The following is a 20,204-nucleotide window of genomic DNA, read 5'->3' as shown; positions in this document are numbered from 1 at the left end:
CTCCCAGCTGAGTTTTTATTGGCAGATTAGCCTCTGTCCTCATCTGACAGTGCACCAAGGTCTCATTACCCAGATCTTAGCATTTTGGAGTTTGATGGAAGAAAAGGAGTCCCCGGCCTAGACCAGAGACCCTGTCTGCTGTGGTGTGCAGGGCAGCACTTGTATACCTTTGACTGCGTTCACTTTGTGTGGGAGCAGTATGGGTATAGTGGTTAAGGATATGGGCTCTGAGCTATGACTATGGGGCTTCGTGTTACACGTTCATGACTTGTGGCCATGTGACCTCGGGCAACTTGCCAACTTCCCTAATTCTTTACAAAATGGAGATAATGGAGTATCTAACAATGCCTGGGTTTGTTACAGTGATTAACTTTAATACATAGGAAGCTTTTAACACCTTGCCCAAGACTTCATAGATGCTCATTTAATGTCAACAGTTCTTACGGTCCCAAGGATTGTATATTCATTCATTCATTTAGCACATACTACGTGCAGAGGGTCTTGTGCTAGGAACTGGGCATAGGGAAGTAAAAAATTCACAGAAGAACTTGCTGTAATTGAGGCAAGTAAGGATGCAGTGGGAGGGATCCAACTCATTTGGGGCTAGGGAGCTAGAATGTCTGGAGGGAAGGGGCCTTGAAGGGAAGAGTAGGAGTTGGTAGGGTGAGGATTTGCTTACATCCACATGCTTAAGAACACCAAGGATGCTATATTATGATATATCGGACCTAATGTTTTTTGAAATGGGGAAGCTTCTTTGTCTTACAACAGGACTCTTCAAAAGGCTTCTTACTGAGTGTCCTTGAAGTTGATGTTAGCCAATGAAAAATATGCCCAGCCCTGACTTTGAGGGACAGGAGTGTCATCTCATGACACAGCCGTTATTTCCACTCATTCGAGCCCAGTGGCATCTCCACCTGATCTGAGCTGATCTGGACCTGTTGCCAGGGAGCTTTTAGGGAATCTGTACACTGCTGGGAAGAATGTTCCCTGCTTTCACAGAACTGCAGTCTGCTGGCCTCACGGCTTGGGGACGGTCAGAATGCAGGAGCATTCTCTCTGGGCAATGCATGGTGGGCTCAGGGAGCAAAGACCAGGGAGCCGGGTGTTGAAGGAGAGGTCACTGGTGCTGAGCGTACGGGGGCGGGGGTGTTGGTGGTGGTTGCCTGGGGGAAGCAGAACAAGAGATAAAATTACAACTTGTCAGGACTGAGCTTCCATAGGCTTTCTGGAGTCCAATAAGATTTGGAAGGAAGAATGAGAGTCTAGATGACCTACCAAAAAAAAAAAAAAAAAAAAAAAGGTGAAAATGATTTCACTGAGCCAAATAAAAACAGCAAGATTCTTTCATTAGCCCAATGATTTCTTTTGCATATTACATTTTAATTCAAAAGTATTTTAGAAAATTGACTTCAGCGTTAATTAGGTCACAAATTCCATACTCTGGCCTTGGACAGCTCCTACTGTTAGGTGGTGATGGTGGTTTTGTTTTGTGCATTTTATTTTTATTTTTACTTTTGTTCGGAAAATATATGTGACATAAAACTTACCATTTTAACCATTTTTAAATGTAGAGCTCAGTAGCACTGAATACATTAACACGGTTGTGCAGACATCCGCACCATCCACCTCCAGAACTTTTTCATCTTGCCAAATTCAAAGTCTGCACCCCTTAAACACTGACTCCCCATTCCTCTCTTCCCCCTGCTCCCTCATCCACTGTTCTCCTTTCTGTCCCTGAATCTGCTTATTCTCAGTACCCCCACTATCAGTTCTGAAATAGGATGGCCTCCTGGAACTCAAAATTGAGAGTTGACAGTTTTCCTGGGCACCCGGTATGTCACCAAGATGATTTGGGGCACACGTAGAATGGACTGTTCAGTTTTTGTTAGTAAGATGAGCTCAGTGTGTGTGTTGAGATCCACATAATTTTGTCACCTCTTGGCCCATAAGCAGGTATGCAGGTTTCCTTCTTGTGGGTTCACGGGCAAGGCATCCTGCAGGCCAGGCTGAGATGGGCTCAAAGGCATGGCTTCTTGGGAAGGGGCCTGCCGCGCTGGACCCAAGGACCTGAGATCCAGAGGGCAGAGCCATGGGGGGGAATACAGCCTTGGGGCCTTGTGCCACCCCTGTCCCTTGCTGGCTGGAATGTAAACCCATTCACCAAGTTAGCCTGGTGCTTCTTGCAGAATGGCCCTTTGTTTTCGGGAAGAAAAGTACACTGCTGGTGTGGTGGAGGCCTGCAGGTACTTGCTGGCCCAAGGAAGGTACGGTCCAGAAGCCCACCTCCTGTGGCTGAGACCAATGGTCTGATCAGGGAAAGAGGCTCCTGGACTTGGAATGTGTGTATAGGAGGGGCTTATACAAGTTGTACATGCTCTTGGTAGAAAATTTGGGAAATGCAGAAAAGTATGAAGCTAAAAATAAAAATAATCTGAAAGACCGTCTCCCCCCACCCCATGCGTGCACCCCCCCCCCCCCACACACACACACAACGATGTTCATGTTTAGCTTGTTTTTCTTCTTCTATAGATATTGCCTTATGGGGTCGGAATCCTATAGCGTACCTGAAACTGTATCTGGCTCTCCTCACTCTGCAGTAAGGCACAAGCATTTCCCATGGATTAAATGTCTTCATGAATACTATTTTTAAAGAACTGCTGAATACTTTATTATTTGGTTGCACCGTAACTGATGAAACCACATCCCGTTGTTGACACCTGTGAGATCCTCAGAGGCTCTAGAACTGGATCATTTCCTGTATACGGTGGCTACGGCAAAAGCTGGTCGTGTTAGCTCTATGTGGCCTCTATCGACTGGTGACTAAGAGTGTGGATTTTGAAGTGAGATGGAGTGGGGCTCCTTTCACGGCTTCCCTAGTCACTGCCTGTGGGATACTGGGGAGGTTACTCTGTAGTCTGTCTTGTCTTCTGTCCAACAAAGATGGTCAAATGAGATCACAGATGGAGGCATCTGGGACAGGGTCTGGGGCACTGTCAGCAGCTGAGCCACGCTGCTGTTGGTTGTCCTCATGAGGCTGGTGTGAGGGGCAGGCCCAGACTCCTCATGCCCAGGCCAGAGTTCTGTCCACTCAAAGGCTTTGCTTCTCTGGAAAGGTCCTTGAAGAGAGGCTTCATGGTTCAAGCAGAGATGTGGAGCACCTGGCTAGAAATCCCTATTGAAAAATGTTTAAAATAGGTATGTGTGTACACATGTAGATATACACACATGCGTATTATACATGAACATATACACACGGGCATATATGTGCATGCATGTATATGCATACATAATGCATATATATACACACACACACACCTGCATATACATATATACATATGTGTCTTATACATGCACATGTACACGTGGGTATATACATGCATGCATATATAAGCATACATGAATACACAATGCACATACGTATATATATACACCTGCGTATATACACACTCATGCACACATGCGTGTATATACACACACGTACACACACAATAGGAAGCACATATGGCAGACTTACACTTGCGTTATAGAAAATCAAGATGGGGGCACCTGGGTGGCTCAGTCGGTTGAGCGTCTGACTTTATTCAGCTCAGGTCATGATGGTTTCGTGGTTCGAGCCTCACGTTGGGCTCTGTGCTGACCGCTCAGAGCCTGGAGCCTGCTTCGGATTCTCTCTCTCTCTCTCTCTCTCTCTCTCTCTCTCTCTCCCCCTGCCCCTCCCCCACTTGCACTCTTGTCTCTTAAAAATAAATAAACACTATGGGGCGCCTGGGTGGCGCAGTCGGTTAAGCGTCCGACTTCAGCCAGGTCACGATCTCGCGCTCCGTGAGTTCGAGCCCCGCGTCGGGCTCTGGGCTGATGGCTCAGAGCCTGGAGCCTGTTTCCGATTCTGTGTCTCCCTCTCTCTCTGCCCCTCCCCCGTTCATGCTCTGTCTCTCTCTGTCCCCAAAATAAATAAACGTTGAAAAAAAAAATTAAAAAAAAATAATAAATAAATAAATAAATAAATAAACACTAAAAAATTAAAAAAAAAAAATTAAGATGGATGGGTTCTGGAATGGCCCCTGACCCCCAGGGCTCTTGTTACAGAGCAGAAACAGGAAAGAAAGATAAGGACCACCCCACCCCACAGACTTGTTGTGAGGACTCCTTAGGATAATACTGGTGAAAAAGCCTGGCCTGCCGTGGGCCTCTGGTCACATAGGTCTCTTCCTGGCATTCTGACTGGTCAGCACACAGCATACTGGTCTCTGGCTCACTGGAGCAGGGAGGGAGGTCATCCTGGGATCTGCTTCCGAGATTGCAGGAGGAAGTGGATGGAGGTGAAGGCATGGAAGTGTGTGAGGTCACTTGAAGCCAGACCAATGGAGAAAACTCACTGTTGGAAAAGAGTGAGGAGAGGGCTGGGGCTGGAAGGGCAAGAGCCACATGGCCTTGGGCTCTCAGTGAGGGGGCAGCATAGAAGGTAGAGTCTGAGCTCCCCTCCCAGGGCAGTGTAGACAGAGGGCACTATCTAGACCCTTGCGGCAGGCTGGGAACTTGTTTGGGCTTTCACGGTATGTCTCTTGGATGCATTGCCATTGGCCTTTCCTATTAGGGCTTCAGATGGCCTGTGTAAGAAAAGTTGCATGTGTGGGTTTAGCCTGCGTGTAAGAAAGGGCTTTGACTTCCTGTGGGTGATCTCTGGGGTTAAAATAAGGAACAGAAAGAAACCTGTGGAGAGACAGGATCCATCTCCCTGGGGAATGACTGAAGAATGACTGAGAAGACTTGATCCCACTGCGGCTCTCTTCTGGTCAGAGGAGGCAAGGGTGCAAGAGGCCGCCCCAGGAGGCAGTGTGATGTCCATCTGGGAAGGTGAGCAGGGCAAGGCTGGGACCCCTGGTTGGAAGGACATGGCAAGGACAAGGGGGCCCTTTCAGTCTCTTCCCAACTCTGGGGGATGCCCCTTTTGGTTCTAGATGGTTGTTATAAGTCCTTGTAAGATGGAAAGCCAGGCCTCCTTGGGCCAGGTGAGAAGATGTGATCACCTGTGAACCTGGGCTCTGCAGAGATGCAGTGTATGTGGGAGACATTCCCCTGGCTTCCTCTCACCTCAGCTCAGGTGTTGGATCCAGGTGGCTGTGACTGAGGGTCTTCTGTGTGTGACACTCGGAGCTGGGGCTCCTTGTCTTCTGACCACCTGAGTGCGTGGGGGTGAACAGCTTCCTTTCATTGCCTCTGGAATGGAAACTGGCCCTGCGTGGGGGTCCGTTGGCCAGGTACCTAGGAGATGGTAAGTTTGAATGGGGAGCTTGGCAATGTCAATGGTAAGAGGGTTTGGTTTTTAGTTTTGATTTATTTTTTCTATTTATTTAATTGAAACATAAGTTGATATATAATGCATTAGTTTCAGGTGTACAGCATAGGGATTTGACAGCTCTATACATTATGCAAGGTGCATCACGGTAAGTGTAGTTACCATCTGTTGCTGTACAAACTTATTACGGTATTACTGACTATATTCCCTGTGCTGTCTTTTTTTTTATCCCTGTGACTTACTTCATAACTGGAAGTGTGTACCTCTTAATCCCCTTCACCTGTTTATCCACCCCCACCCCACCCCAAGGGTTGGTCTTTACCTTGAAGCATACCTTGTCTGTGAGCCTTGAGGGTGTGGTTCAGGGCTGAGCTTTTCTCCTGGGCCAAACAACTGCTTTGTTAGAAGGTTCTGTCTGGTGTCCCTCCAGCCCTCAAGTTTTTATAGAACCCTGTCATTTATCCAACACCTGGTCATCCTTTGTGATGCCATTTGGCAGATGATGAGGCCCAGGGAAGACAGAAGGCTGGAGGTCTTAAATATGAGTATACTAGAGAAACTCTTTGGCCAGAAGGTTTCTTTTTTCATTTGAGAGGTACTTAGGGACTCTGTGTAAACCTTGAACTTGTCCTTTAGATGCCCTGGACTGAGCCCATTACTCATGCTATCACCGGCAATCGGAAGCCCTGAGTTTTTTGGTTTTTGAAATTTTTTTTTTCAACGTTTATTTATTTTTGGGACAGAGAGACACAGAGCACGAATGGGGGAGGGGCAGAGAGAGAGGGAGACACAGAATCGGAAACAGGCTCCAGGCTCTGAGCCATCAGCCCAGAGCCCGACGCGGGGCTCGAACTCACGGAGCGCGAGATCGTGACCTGGCTGAAGTCGGACGCTTAACCGACTGCGCCACCCAGGCGCCCCTGGTTTTTGTATTTGTTTGTTTGTTTGTTTGTTTAGAGAGTGCATGCACATGTGCATGAGGGGCAGAGAGAGGGAGAGAAAGGTTCCCAAGCAGGCTTCCTGGTGTCAGTGCAGAGCCTACCTCAGGGCTCAAACTCATGAACCATGAGATCATGACCTGAGCTGAGATCAGCAGTCAGACTCTTTTTTTTTTTTTTTTTTTTTAATTTTTTAACATTTATTTATTTTTGAGACAGAGAGAGACAGAGCATGAACGGGGGAGGGTCAGAGAGAGGGAGACACAGAATCCGAAACAGGCTCCAGGCTCCGAGCTGTCAGCACAGAGCCTGACACGGGCTCGAACTCACGGACCGCGAGATCATGACCTGAGCCGAAGTCGGCCGCCCAACCGACTGAGCCACCCAGGTGCCCCAGCAGTCAGACTCTTAACAGACTGAGCCACCCATGTGCCCCTGGAGCCCCTGAGTTTTAATTTGTAGCAGCCAGAGACAGGGAAATGGGGTTGTTTTGTGACTTATGAAGTCACACAGGCAGAACCACAAATAAGGGACTCCAGTTGGCAAAAACCAAATTGCTTCAAGGCTATTCTTAGAAACTAAAGCATCACGTCCTGTTTCTTCCCAGAAAATGCAGAAACCTTTCATATTTCTGGGTAGTTGGTTTTATTTATATTTTGTATCAAACTCTAAAAAGCAACAGCTGGGGAGTGGTTGACAAGGAAAATTTTAACAAGAGCTTTTACCCAGGATCCTCTGATTTAACTAATCCTTGATTTTCTTTTGGGGAAGGAGAAAGGGTATCCACCAAAAAAATTACACACCAGTCTCTGGAAGAAGGGGCTTGGAATGCGGACTCAAAGAGTTCTCCTAAGTCAGCCTTTCTAGTTCATTAACAGAACTACCTCGTACCAAGGATGCTTTCAGTTCATTACTGAAACTTCCTTGTTCCCCAATTTATATTTGGGGAAACTTAAATCTCAGAAGTTAAAGTGAGTTGTCCAAGCCTCCATAACTACAAAGTAGATTTGAACCATATATTCTGAATTGAAAGCCCATGGCTTCTAGTTTTATAACGTATATAATTCCTTGACCCGGGAAGCTAGTCCCTTCCTTCTGGTTTGATGACCTTTGCACCATTTGAAGAATAGTAATGAATGCTGGTTATCATGTAGCTGCTGGGTGCTAAATACATCACATACATGACTGAATTTCTTCCTTGCAAGCCTATGGAGTGGGTGTGATGATCTCCTCTTATAGATGAGAAAACGGGCTGAGAGATACGCTAGATCAGGTGCGCCTAGCAGGTGCGCGAGACGAGGTGCACGCTGCCATCTACCAGACTCTAACCCCTCTGAGGCTCTTCCTGAGGAAACTTACCCCACGTGGGTGTTAGAGTCATTTTTAAGGTCTTTGACTTCAGTGGGAAAGCTGATTTTACAGGCTGAGACCAGACCCTTCAGACCCAGGGATGCAGGTCTAAGCCTTGTGCGAGCTGCTAAGGTACAGTTCAAGGCAGCTCTGTCTGCCGTCCTGCCAGCTCTCTCCACCCCTCTGAACCTCTTTCTAGATAGCAGTGCATTCCTGGAGCCCCTACACCCACCCAGTGCCCTCTGTACCACCTTCAGCTCTCCACTGGAGCCCTGAAATGTTCATTTCTCTTTCGGGGGGGTGGGGGGAAGGAAGGGAGGCAGCTGGTGTTGGAAGGAGACAGGTTCTTCCAGTTTGTAAATTATTCTCGGGGAGTCAGGTTCAGCATCATTCTAGGCAAGGAGGAGTTGGAAACTTGGAGAATCCATCTTGCAAAAGTATTTTTCAAACCGGTACGTTCCCCAGACACAAATCTGCCCGCTGTGAGGGATGTGGCACATGTCTCCACATTGGCCGAGAACCGCCCGGGACCAGCTCTGCCTTCACACACATATCTCACCCTCCGCAGCAACCTTGCAAGGTGGAGACTGTCACGTCTCTTACAAAAGAAGAAACTGAGGCTCAGAGCTTACGTGGCTTGTGTGAGGCCACGAGGGCAGCCAGGGGCCAAGCTGAGCTTTGGACTTGGGCTCTGATGGCCTTAAAGCCTGTAGTTTTCTCTGCACTGCCTGCCCAGCCCCAGAAAGGACTGCAAGATACTGGCTGAATTCAAGGGGTTTCGTATTTGTCCGTCCGCTGCCACATCCTTCGTTCGGCGCTGGGCAGAAAAGTGAATCCAAGGATAGAGAGAAACAAAGTGTTCACTCGCTCTGAAAAGCAAAGGAGTCTTGCTGTCTGTTTAGCCATCTTGGTGGCGAGTCTTGTACCTGGGGCAGAGCTGAAGCAGGAGGAGGCTGTGTTTATGTGAGCGGTGCCAAAATTGAGCACTGCAGATGTCACAGGAGCCGAGAGAGCATCTGGGAGGGAATCTGTGACTTAGCAGCATCTGGCAAAGCACAGGGCCAGCTCTCCACGTCTGCGGACTTGGTTGGGCTGCGGAGAACAGAGCGGCCAGGTCAGTGCTCGCAGAGGAGAGGGGCCTGGCACGAAATGGAACTTGGCTAGGCCTGGAGTGGGGAATGTGCCTTCAGCCGAGCACGGTGCCAAGCACGTTGGAGGCTACTGGGGGCAGAATGGGCGTGGGGGGTGGGGGTGGGGTCCCATGCTGTTGCCAGTGCCCTCTTGGCCGGCAGTGTCTGGGTGTCTGCCCCCGGCAGGCTGCCCCCTACAGATGGTACCCACCAGGCTGCCGTCATGCATGTGCTTCTGTCTCCCGGGGCTCTCCCAGCTGCTTTGGTCCTCGCTGCCTCCATCTCCTGTGCCTCCCCACCATCTCCTCTTCCTAGAGACTCCTCTCAGCCCGCTGCTCTGTCTTTGCACCTCACAGCCTGTGGGAGGAGCAGGCCCCCTCCATGATCTGCCCTGGATGCCCCTACCCCTTGTCACGAGTTCTGAACTCCGGACACCTTGACCTTGCTGTCATTCTGCAGCTGTACTGGCTCTTTCCAAATTCAAGCCTGTATGGTATTTCCTTTGCCTGAGAGCATCTACTCCTTGGTCTTCTAATGAAATTCACCTTGTTCCTAAACTTGTAGCATTTTGGACATTTTGCCCCCATGGCTCCTCTGGCTACCTCTAGGCTCCGTTGGACACCTCCTGATCTGGCTTCCATGCACTGAGTTCGTATTCTAAGACCACTTGCCTGTTGTCTTATAACCAACTCTTTATGCACCTGTCTTCCTCACTAGGCCCCATCTCTGCATCCCCAGCACCTAGGGCAACCCATGGCTTCTGCTTAGGCACCAGTAATTGTTGCTGAATGAATGAGTAAAGGATTAAGGAAGAAGACAAACACCATTCTCTGCTTTTAATATTATAAGGCCAGCCCACAATCCACATGCACCCACAATGGCATTTCTGTCTAGAATGGGAAGCCGCCCAGCCCAAGGGCCTTGTCTGTGTGTTTGCCGACCTCCTCCTGCCAGGCCTCTGTCTGGGGGACCTTGGTATGCTGTATTCTCTTGTTTACAGACCCTCTCGAGCCCTCGTGACAGCTGGGCCGGCCCTAGTTCCTCGACGCTTGTCGTCTTGCACTAGCTTTGGATTCTGGAAAAACAGCTATTGCTTTGGAAAATCAGCCCTAACTTATTTTTGTTCCTTTGAAACTTAAATGACTTTCCAAAGAAATGCCTGAGGTTAGAGTGGTGCACAGGGAAAGGCTGATGGCCAAAACCCCGGCGAGCTATTTTCGTGATGTGAATGAATACCCATCGCGTTTTTCCTTCCATCAGCCTATGCACTTGTTCCAAACAGCTCACAGCTTGGGCTCACAAAGCACAGACTCCTTTTGTCCATCGGGAGGAGACCCACGTGCATCTGTGACTTTCTGTATGTCTGACCCAGGTAGATCCCGTGCTTCCAGCAGGTACTGGCAGTAGAGAGAAATTTTGAGAAGTTGCTGTCTGTCCCCTATGTAGGGGAAAGACCTCTGGTGACTAAACGAAGGAAGACTTTAAAGTTTGGTGTCTAAGGACAGGTGGGAAGGTCATGAAATCTAGGGAGGTGTGTGCTTTGAATTTTTTGCTCTGTGCTCTACTGTCATGTGGCTAGATTACACTAATATTAGTCATCTAATTTGCAGCACCACGAATTAGATGTTTTTGGTGGTGCTAGCTAAATCTGTTGTGCTTTTCTGTCCCCCCCCCCCCCAACCTTTTACTAGTTATTATTTCTAGAACTACAGTATCTGGCTCATAGCAAGATCGACCAGGTAATGCTGACATCAGCCAGGGTGTATCTTTGAACAGTTTGTATGTATTTCTTTTTAGCCAGTGAGGGGAGTGGGGTGTTGGTGGGGAGGCAGAGATTGCCAGCAAGACAGCATGGCCGGGTCAGAAGATATGATTGTACGTCTTCTATAGATGATTTATGTTTAGCACTCATTATTACGCTTAGGGTGTTTAACATCTTAAAGGAATTTTATTTTTCCCTCTCGGCACCCATCCCCCCTACCCTGTCCTCATTGCCACAGAGCTCACCTCTGCCTCCACCTACCTTTGCAGGTGTGACATTTCTCTAGGTACTTGATGGTGTTCTCCTGCATCCTCTCCTCACCACTGCTCTACACGGCTCCTAAAACATGGGGGAAAACGAGGACGAGAAGCAGACCCAGGCCGGGCAGGTTTTCGAGAACTTTGTCCAGGCTTCTACGTGCAAAGGCACCCTCCAGGCCTTCAACATCCTCACGCGACACCTGGACCTAGACCCTCTGGACCACAGAAACTTTTATTCCAAGCTCAAGTCCAAGGTGACCACCTGGAAGGCCAAAGCCCTGTGGTACAAATTGGACAAGCGTGGATCCCACAAAGAGTATAAGCGAGGGAAGTCTTGTATGAACACCAAGGTAAGGAAACACCCTGGGCGGACACCTCTTACCCGAGTGGGGTGTGTGGGTTGGCTCGTTGGGAGGTCAGGAAGCTGTTGCCGTCTTGCCATCCTGAGGTTCCTAAGAGGCATGGGTGTGTATTCTCAGTTTGCTCGGTTCAAGGTTTCTTTTGTACCTGCACAGCTTATCCTGGGTGGGAGCTCGTGTCTTATCATGGTGGCCTCAGCTTCTCTTCTTGTGCCCTCTCCAAAGCAGACGGAATAAAGGCATGCCTGGCATTATCCTCCTTCTACTATTACCATTTCCACTACTGCTTCTAGTAGTTACTATTTATTGAGCAACTTTTTTGTGCCGGGCACTTTATAAACGTGGTCCCAATGAACACTACGTGGTCCTTTGGGTCATTTTAGAGCTATGGAAACAAAGAGTCCATTATCTTCCCCAAGATCACACAACAAGAAGGCGACCTTGGTCTGTCTGATTCTAGAGATTGTGTCCTAAATTCCACTCCCCTGGGAGCCAACATTGTAGAAAGATCCCTTGACTTTAATTGGCTAAGAAATAGGTCTTTGGTCCTTACTGCCTTTTCCTCCCTCTCTCTTTCTCTACTGCCTTCCTGCCCTCTTCCCCAGGATGCATTTCTGTGCTCAGGATCTCACGTGCAGTTAACCCTCCACAGCTGGTTACTTCCCCCATCGTTTGGCCATAGGCAACCTCGGTGAACATGGCCTAGGAAGCGCATCACCTCTCTTCTAGCACCGCAGTGCCCATTGCCGAATGGGCAGCCGGAAGTCATGACTTCCCGGCTGGCCCCTGGGGGCTGTCAGCCCTGGGCAGTGGTCCAGGCCGTATGTTTAGGTTAAAAGTGAGCGTGCTGAATTTAGACCTCACAGGAGGTGGTTCAGCCAGAGCCCTTGGAATTTTAGTCGGTGCCAATCCCAGACAAGAGGATTGAACTCTCCATGGCGATCAGGAGTGTTGTGTTTTTGTTTTGGTGATGAGGAGCTGTTGAGTGTACCGTGGGAGACGGCTGCTTTCTCCTGTCCCTGGGAACACGGCTGCCAGAGCTCCTCCAGGTCTGGGGCACGCTGACTTTATGGGGCATAAGAAGAGCATTGCACCAGGCCAGCACTCCAGCCCAGAGCTCTCGCCATCCAGGCGGTGTCTGCCCGTAACCCACCAAGCTTCAGCCCTGTGCAGAGAAGATGAAAGCTTTAAAGAAAAACGAGAGCAAGGGGTGTAACTGGTATCCGAGGCAGCACCCGGGCCTAGCTGCTGTAACTTCATGGCTCTGGGAGGCTCTTCAGACACAGAGAGGGGGGAACTGTTTGTTTTCAAAGCATCACCCTTTTCAGTAGGTACATTTGGCGGCGTTCTTTTAGAAAGGTCCCAGAGAGGCCAGGTGACCGAGCTGCAAGATGTTTGCTCAGGGAGATTTTTAGAGGCCTTATTTTATTAGGAAATGTGGTGGCCTCATGCACTCACGAGTTTCTAGCTGTTGAGGGGACTCTCTTGGAGATCTGAAGACAGACCTTCAGACAGAGTGAGCCAGCAGGGGCATGGGATGGAGACTTGACCGCCAGGATGTTGGGCATTTTTCAGAAATCACTGGTTGGTTGCCTAGCCTGTCTGGCCGGCCCCTATTTTACAAGGTTTGATGGGTGGAACGAGAAGAGTCCTTGTGGACTCTTGTGGTTGGCAGGTCACCCCTGGGGCCTGAGGTACAAAGGGAAAGCACTAACATCTGTAGTCAGTGATGCTGGGTGAGAGTGTATCTTGCTCAGAATTTTATACCTTGTGGGAGGAGGAACACAGACATTTTAGATGTGTGGTAGCCAGATGACCTAGATCCTGAAGTGTGGAAGACACCTTTGAAAATGTGCTCTAGGGGCACCTGGGCGGCTCAGTGGGTTGACTGTCTGACGTTGGCTCAGGTCATGATCTCACGGTTTGTGGGTTCGAGCCCTGCATTGGGCTCTGTGCTGACAGCTCAGAGCCTGGAGTCCGCTTCGGATTCTGTGTCTCCCTGTCTCTCTGGCCCTCCCCCACTCATGCTCTGTCTGTCTGTCTGTCTGTCTGTCTCTCTCTCTCAAAAATAAACATTAAAAATTTTTTTTTGAATTATAAAAAAAAAAAAAAAGAAAATGTGCTCTAAGTATGGCTGTGACTGTGTGAGGTCACTTGAGCTGCACACTTCAGAAACCCAACTCAAACCTAAACAAAAAGGGAAATCATTAACTTGTATAAACAGGGAGGTCCAGACACTCAAAGTCTTTCCCATCCTCTATCCTTCCATGTATCCCTTGGATGTTTTGCTCTATGTTGGCTCCATTCTTCCCTCCTACAAACACATTTTCTCCATGTTGGTGGCCTGTAGTTCATATCTTTATAGGTGTGTGACCCAAAGACTAGATTCTCTGTCCTCCTGCCTAATGCTGATTACAATCTCAGGGAAGGATTCTGATTGGCCCATCTCTGGACCAATTATTGTGCCCAAACTGAGGGAAACAGCTACTGTCTTTGGTGGCCCTTTCAAGTATCACATGATTGATATGAGGGAGGCGCAGGTTCCTAAGGTCATAGAGGTGTGAGACAGATAAATAACAGGTGTCTTCCGTAGTGACTATTTATTTGCATTCTGGTTATGGTATAGTCTCTCTCCATACTGGATTCATGTGGATGGGTAATGCCCTGCTCTAAGAGCATAGAGTTTATATCCTCCTTGTTGTGAGTCAAACAAAACACAGAACGTGGCTCCTCCCTCTCCTGACATGAACAGACACTGTCTCGCTCACACACCCCACTTAGGTATCCTTGGGTGTAGAGGTTTATGCTGAGCATCAGCCGGACAAGAAATGCTGGGTATTAGCATGCACATGGGTGATCATTAATGCTGAGCCGTAGAACACAGCTGTGTCAGGTACTAGGCATACAGCCAAGCTCCTGGTCAGGCCACAATTAGAGTAGAAATTCATGAAATTTAGCCAGAAGCCCCACCTTTCCACGGATGTGGACACATCTGAGCACCATCTGGAGTGGATCTGGGCTTCAGCATTTCACAAGCATTTATCAGCAGCTACCATGTGCTCAGCATTGTGCTGCTGTCTCTATTCCAGCAGTGAGTGGTGTGTGTGTGTGTGTGTGTGTGTGTGTGTGTGTGTGTGTGTTGGCAGTGGGGGTTGGGAGAGATGGACCAGGATCTGTTTGGAGAAGAAAGTCTCTGGTGGAGTTGCCAGGAGACCGGGAGAAAATCAGACAGAGTTGTTAGAGCAGTGGCTTTAATCTAACTTGCACAATCTCACTTGGGATCATTGTTTATTATTGATGATTAGTTATGAGGGTTTTGTCAGGCACTTAATCATTCTTTCTCTGGGTGTGACTTGTTTGGATAAGGATAGAGTGAACCAAGGATTGAGCCGAATTAACTCTTTTTGGACTATTATTGGCTCTGCATTATGGCAGGACCCAGATCAAATGTCACGTCCACCTATGGAATGTTCCTGGGGAAAATAGCCCGGGAGGGAAAAAAAAATACAAAGTTTAGTATGGAAATTGCCATCATTGCAAAATTGTTGAGTCTGGTCTTTTATTTTATATGTACCCAATACCAGAAGGGACTTGAGAGAATGTTGTGTACAATCTCTACATTTGACAGGTGACATACACGGGGACCCAGGACCCTGAAGTTATTTATGTGAAGCTAGCAGGTGGCATTGACAGGATTTCGGTGCTGTTGATTGGTTTTGCTCAAATATTCTTTGGTTCATTCACTTGATCTTGGCCAAAAGGCCGAGAAGCGATTCTTCTTTTGTTCATTCATTCAGCAGGCATTTCGAGTGCCCTGTGTCTTACTAGGCACCTGACAGGAGAGATGGCTTGAAAGGTAAATAAGAAGTGGCTCTGAGTGGTTCAGGAGATAGAAACATAATTATGTCTATGTTTCTTAACTTACTTAGTCATTCACAAGGTGAATAATGATTGAGTAGCTACTGTGTGCCAGGCACTCATCTAGGTACCAGTCAGCCACTAAATAGCTCTGTGGCCTTGGGAAGGTTACCTAAATCCCCGATCCTCAGTGGTATTCTCTGTAATATGAGGATAAGAATGGTCCCTCTCTCATGGAGTTGCAGTGAGGATTAAATAAGACAGTCTTTGTGAAGTATTCAGAATGCTGCGTAGTACATCATAAGTGATCGGCAAGTGTTGAGCCATTATTTTCAGTGCTTTCCTAAGTGTATGAGACAGGTGTGAACACTGTTCTGAAGAGTACAGAAAAGCAATGAGTAAGTATGACTGGAGCAGTCTGGGAATGCTTCCTGGAAGAGAAGGTGTGATTTGGAGCTTGACATCGGAGTAGAAGTTTGCCTTGCTGAGCTGAGGGAACACAAGGCAGAGAGCTGTATTCCCGGAAGACTATGTTGCTGTGTAACAGGAACGAAGGGGTGGATGAGGAATGGGGAGAGGGGAGGGGGTGAGGGCCAGAGAAAGCAGAATTGATGGATGCAGGGGCAGGCCAGAAAGAACGGCCTCCTGGGGCCAGGATGTGAGGAGAGGGTCTCGCAGTCAGAGGACCTGGGGGACCATTGAGGATGGGCTCCAGATTCCCAATCCAGGGTTCCTCCTACCACCCTCCCTGGGGTTGCTCAGTAATCACAGATAACCAAGGCAGACCAGAAGGCATTTATACATCACCACCATAAAAACATGCTTGCAGGAAATGACTCATGGGCTCTTGTCACCAGCAGGAATGGGGCCAGCCTATAAAATGAAAACTGTTGGGTTATCTGGTGAGAAGGAAATGTCTGTATTTTGGGAACATCCAGCAGGGTCACCCCATACCTTTTGTCCCTCACTGTGACCCTTGCCCATCTCTGCCTCTGCGGTGGCTCCCCAGTGGTGGGTGGCCCGGGCCTGGGTGATGCAACTGGTTCCCAAGCTTCATAAGCAGAGCACGGCAGGAGGCAGGGAGGTAGGGCAGGAAGGGTGAAGCTAGGAGGGAAGGCTGCTATCTCCTGGCCGAGATAAGGCTATCTGACATTCCGGACCTCTGAAATCACCCACCACGGCCCTCGAAGCTGGGCTCTGCTGCACTGGCTGGGGCATGTCAGGTTCCCGTTTGCCTAATATGGACAGCTGCAGGCATAGCCAGCCGACAGAGCAGGGGATGGTCTCTGCGGGGTGAGACTCTGTCGGTGACCTCCGGATTTGTCCTCTTACCTGGAATGGCCTCCTGGCACTGGTTAGACACGTTTTTAAGCCTGGGTTACAATGGGCTTGGGTTAGTTCCTGTGCTTGTCACCTCTGCTCCACACGGAGGTTGCAGGCTCAGCATGAGCATGCGCTGGACATTCTATACGAGCTTCAGTGACTCCAATCCTCCAAATATTAAACCGAGATAAAAAGCTCTCTTTTTTTGGCTGTCTTCGTGGGAAGTGGTTAATTTGGGTTCACTGTGGTTCATTTTTATAAGTACAGTTATAAAGACTTCTTTGTCTTTTTAAGGGAAAAAGAACGAATTAGTTTTCTTTAAAAAAAAAAGTGTGTGCTTATGATTTTAAAAAAATTCAAGCAGGACAAGAACATGTACTAGGTGTATGAAATGTATCTTTTCCCCACGCCCCCAGGTCCCAACCATAGAGGCCACCACCATTTCCACATGCTCTTGCTGACGGTCTACATGGGTATGCATGGCTGCGTGCATGCATTATGGATGTGTACATGCCCCCACTCCTGACTTTTTATGGAAAAACGTTTTGGTTTCTTGGTTTTTTTTTGGGGGGGGGGTTGTTGTTGTTTTTTACATATTGTGCATCTTGCTTTTTTCACTCAAATCTATCTTGGAGATTGTTTTATATCAGTATGTGGGGCTCTCATCCTTTTATTATTTTCAGGGTTTTTTATGGCTTCCTGTCTCACAAGTTATTTTACTGCTTCGCTCGTTCAGAGTCTATTGCCATCCTAAATGGTGGTGCGGTACATTTCCGCACAGACTTTGTATATACATGAGAGCATGTCTGGGATAGTTGTGAGGATTTCTGAGCCCAAGGGTGTGTGCATCGCATTGGAAATATTATAGGCATTGTTGTGTTCTCCCTGGACCTTCTTTTGGGGGACGCTCACCACCAATGGGGCCAAGAAGAGCCCATCTCTGAAAGGGGGCTGCCACAGCAGGATATTGCCTACTTGGATCTTGGATCTCTTAGGCCTTGCTGAGTGGGCATTGGGATGGACACCCCTTGAGTCCTGGAGTCTGGGCGGGGTGGCCTCGAACAGAGCAGTCCAGTAGCAATAAGGCAGGGATGGCTGCCACCTCTGAAGCCATCTCAGTCACAGCCCAAACAACTGAATTGCTATTGTTATCGCCCAACATCTGCATAGTGCTTTACAGTTACAAATATAGTTGTGTATACATGGTTTCTTTAACAGGTTTGCTTTATCAGTGAAGGTGAGTGCTCTTTAAAAGGGGAACCACTACAAGTGTGTATTTTTCTCTTCGAATTTCATCACATAATGGGAGCTTGTAGAGCCGTGGCCCACAGAAGATGTGCATGGCTTGTGCTGAACACAGGCCCCTTCCTGGCCTAGCTAACTTGTTCTCTGTGTGATCCAGTTTAAGCAAGCATCACCTTCTTCAGGGAGCCCTCCCTGAGTTCTTCTCTGCTTCCCCTTCTCTTATTCCATCTTCAGTCTGGGTTTTGTGCCCACTGGGGACTCCCAGACTCTGGTCCTACCAGATCTTGCTGATTGGTGTCCCCCGACCTTGGTTGTTTTTTGTGTCTCTTTCTCGCTCTGGGCTCCTTGGGGACAGAGACATGCCTGGCTCATCCCCAGATCTCAAGCACCCAGTTGGTTTTTAAACCAGGTATCAGTAGAGTGATGGTGGCCATATTCTCTGATTCTCTAGGCAGGTGTTGTCTAATAGAAATATGATGCAAGCCACATGTAATTTAAAATTTTCTAGTAGCGACATTTAAAAAGCACCCAAAGTGGTGAAATTGATTGTAATAATATGTTTTATTTCATGTATCTGCAATATTATTTCAACCTGTAGTCAATATAAAAAAATACTACTGAGATATTTTACATTTGTTTTTTTAATTAAGTCTCTGAAATCCCATATGTATTTTACAGCTCATCTCAGTTCAGACTAGCCACATTTCAAATGTTCAATAGCCACATGTGACTAGTGGCTGTTAGATTGTATACAGCACTCAATGTTCCATCATACTTGGCACCTTGTAGAAGCAACGTGGCTGCTGCAGTTCCAGCCACCACATCTGCTTCCAAGACAGGAGGAAGGTAGAAGGTGCTGCCCTAGCTACAAACATTGCCTTATCGCGTGTTTCCAGAAACCTCATTAAACTATGAGATCCATGGGGGCAGGAGTTGTTGTCTACACTTTGCTGACTCTCCAGCACCTAGAATAATCCCTGGCAAATGGTAGGTATTTGTCACAGGTTAGCTCTTCAAGACCAGATGCTTAGAAGATGTTTGGGGTATAAGGTGTTCATTAGCAATCAACAGTTGTGAAAGCAATGGGAGAGGAAGTACCATTGGACAGAAGAAGACTGTACAAAGAGAACCAAATGCCTGCAGGTTCAAGCAGTTGGGTCATTTCCTACTTGGCATTTCAGCAGGTGAATTCTTCAAAAGATAAGGTAGGAGGCCACACAGACCTCAGGGTTACAGAGTGGTCAGTTATGAGCTTCCAGTTCTCTCTATAGCATGTTGAACCTATATGAATACAAACAGTATACTATATAACATATAGTTACAAGAGTGCAGAGTTAAGGACGGTAAGTTGTAAATATAATAACATATACGTGTATTCTTTTATATATCACATATTACGTAAAAACTCTTCACCTTAAACTTCAATGCAGCTTTTTGGGAAGAAAACCCAGATATGTTCCAACTTCAGAGCCTGCTCAGAGCCTTCAGCTGTATGTAACATATTTTACTTGCCACCTGGCGTGCTCCCCACCTCCTCTTATGCATCATAGTCTTAAGAGATATAAATACAGCTTTGCAAGCTGTCACCAAACATTTGTCCATGGGAGTTCAGCAGTGGGAAGATTTTTTATTCTTACATCCTTTCTCTAGGAGAGAGCTGTCTAAATCTGAGGAGCATACATGGGAAAATTCCTTTATGTCCAAATCCACAGAATAAGCCCAGGGAAGTTTCCTTTACCTCTTCACCCAAGGAGCTAGCGTGTCAGTGTTCACAGCTGTTTATTGCTTTCTCTAACTTTAAGAAAGTGATCTCTTCATTTACTTTTCCCCCACCCCATTCCTCATGGCTTTTTTTTAAATTGTGGATATACATGAAATTTGCTATTTTAACCATTTTAAGTGTATAATTCAGTGACATTAATTACATTCACAGTATTATAGAACCATCACCATTTTCCATTTCCAAAATTTTTCTTCACCCCAAACAGAAACTCTGTACCCATTAAGTGATAACTCTTTTGTCCCCTCTCCCCCTGGCCTTGGTAACCTCTGACCTACTTTCTGTCTCTATAAAATGTCCTATTCTAGGTATATCAGATAAGTGGAATCATATAATATTTGTTTTTATGTGTCTGGCCCTTATCTCACTTAGCATAATGTTTCAAGGTTCACCCACGTGGTAGAATCCATTCCTCTTTTTCTCCAACCTTAATAATATATTTTATTTAACCCAGTGTATCAAAAATATTACCATTTCAACATGTAATTACTGTAAAAACCATGAGTAAAATATTTTACACTTTTTAAACTAAGTTTTCAAAATACATTTTACTCTTATACCACATCTCAATTTGGAGGCTTAATTTTAATCACAAATACCTAGTCTGTATTTAGATTCCATAAATTTTAAGTAGAGAAAGGAGACTCACATATCCAAGTTATCCCAGCCATACTTAAAAGATTTCCAGTGATTGAATCCAGTATGAGAGTTTTTAAAATTTTTATTATGGTGAAATATACATAACACTTACCCTTGTAAGTATTTTTAAGTGAACAGTTCAGTGGCATTCGTGCATTTACATTGTTATGCAACCATCACACCATCCGTCTCTCAACCCTTTTTTTTTTTTATTCACCCAACCTGAAACATCCCAGACTGTACTCCATAAACAATAATTCC

At 47.1% G+C, this 20,204-nt stretch overlaps 1 protein-coding gene across 15 annotated transcripts in view; it reads left to right on the top strand.

The window, feature by feature from the left end:
- Positions 1–20,204, top strand: part of MICAL2 (microtubule associated monooxygenase, calponin and LIM domain containing 2) — a 221,932-nt gene that overhangs the window by 39,256 nt on the left and 162,472 nt on the right. For all 15 annotated transcript variants that reach the window (XM_086677964.1, XM_086677963.1, XM_086677961.1 and 12 more), the window contains one exon: positions 10,749–11,089. In XM_086677964.1, the coding sequence (XP_086534090.1) occupies positions 10,826–11,089 (264 nt within the window). In that variant the 5' untranslated portion in view covers positions 10,749–10,825. The remainder of the gene's footprint in view (positions 1–10,748; positions 11,090–20,204) is intronic.

Source organism: Puma concolor, chromosome D1 (assembly GCF_028749965.1).
Source record: "Puma concolor isolate L17-30 chromosome D1, mPumCon1.1.hap2, whole genome shotgun sequence".
In the NCBI taxonomy this organism is placed as follows: domain Eukaryota; kingdom Metazoa; phylum Chordata; class Mammalia; order Carnivora; family Felidae; genus Puma; species Puma concolor.
This window is presented reverse-complemented; position numbering and strand designations above follow the sequence as displayed.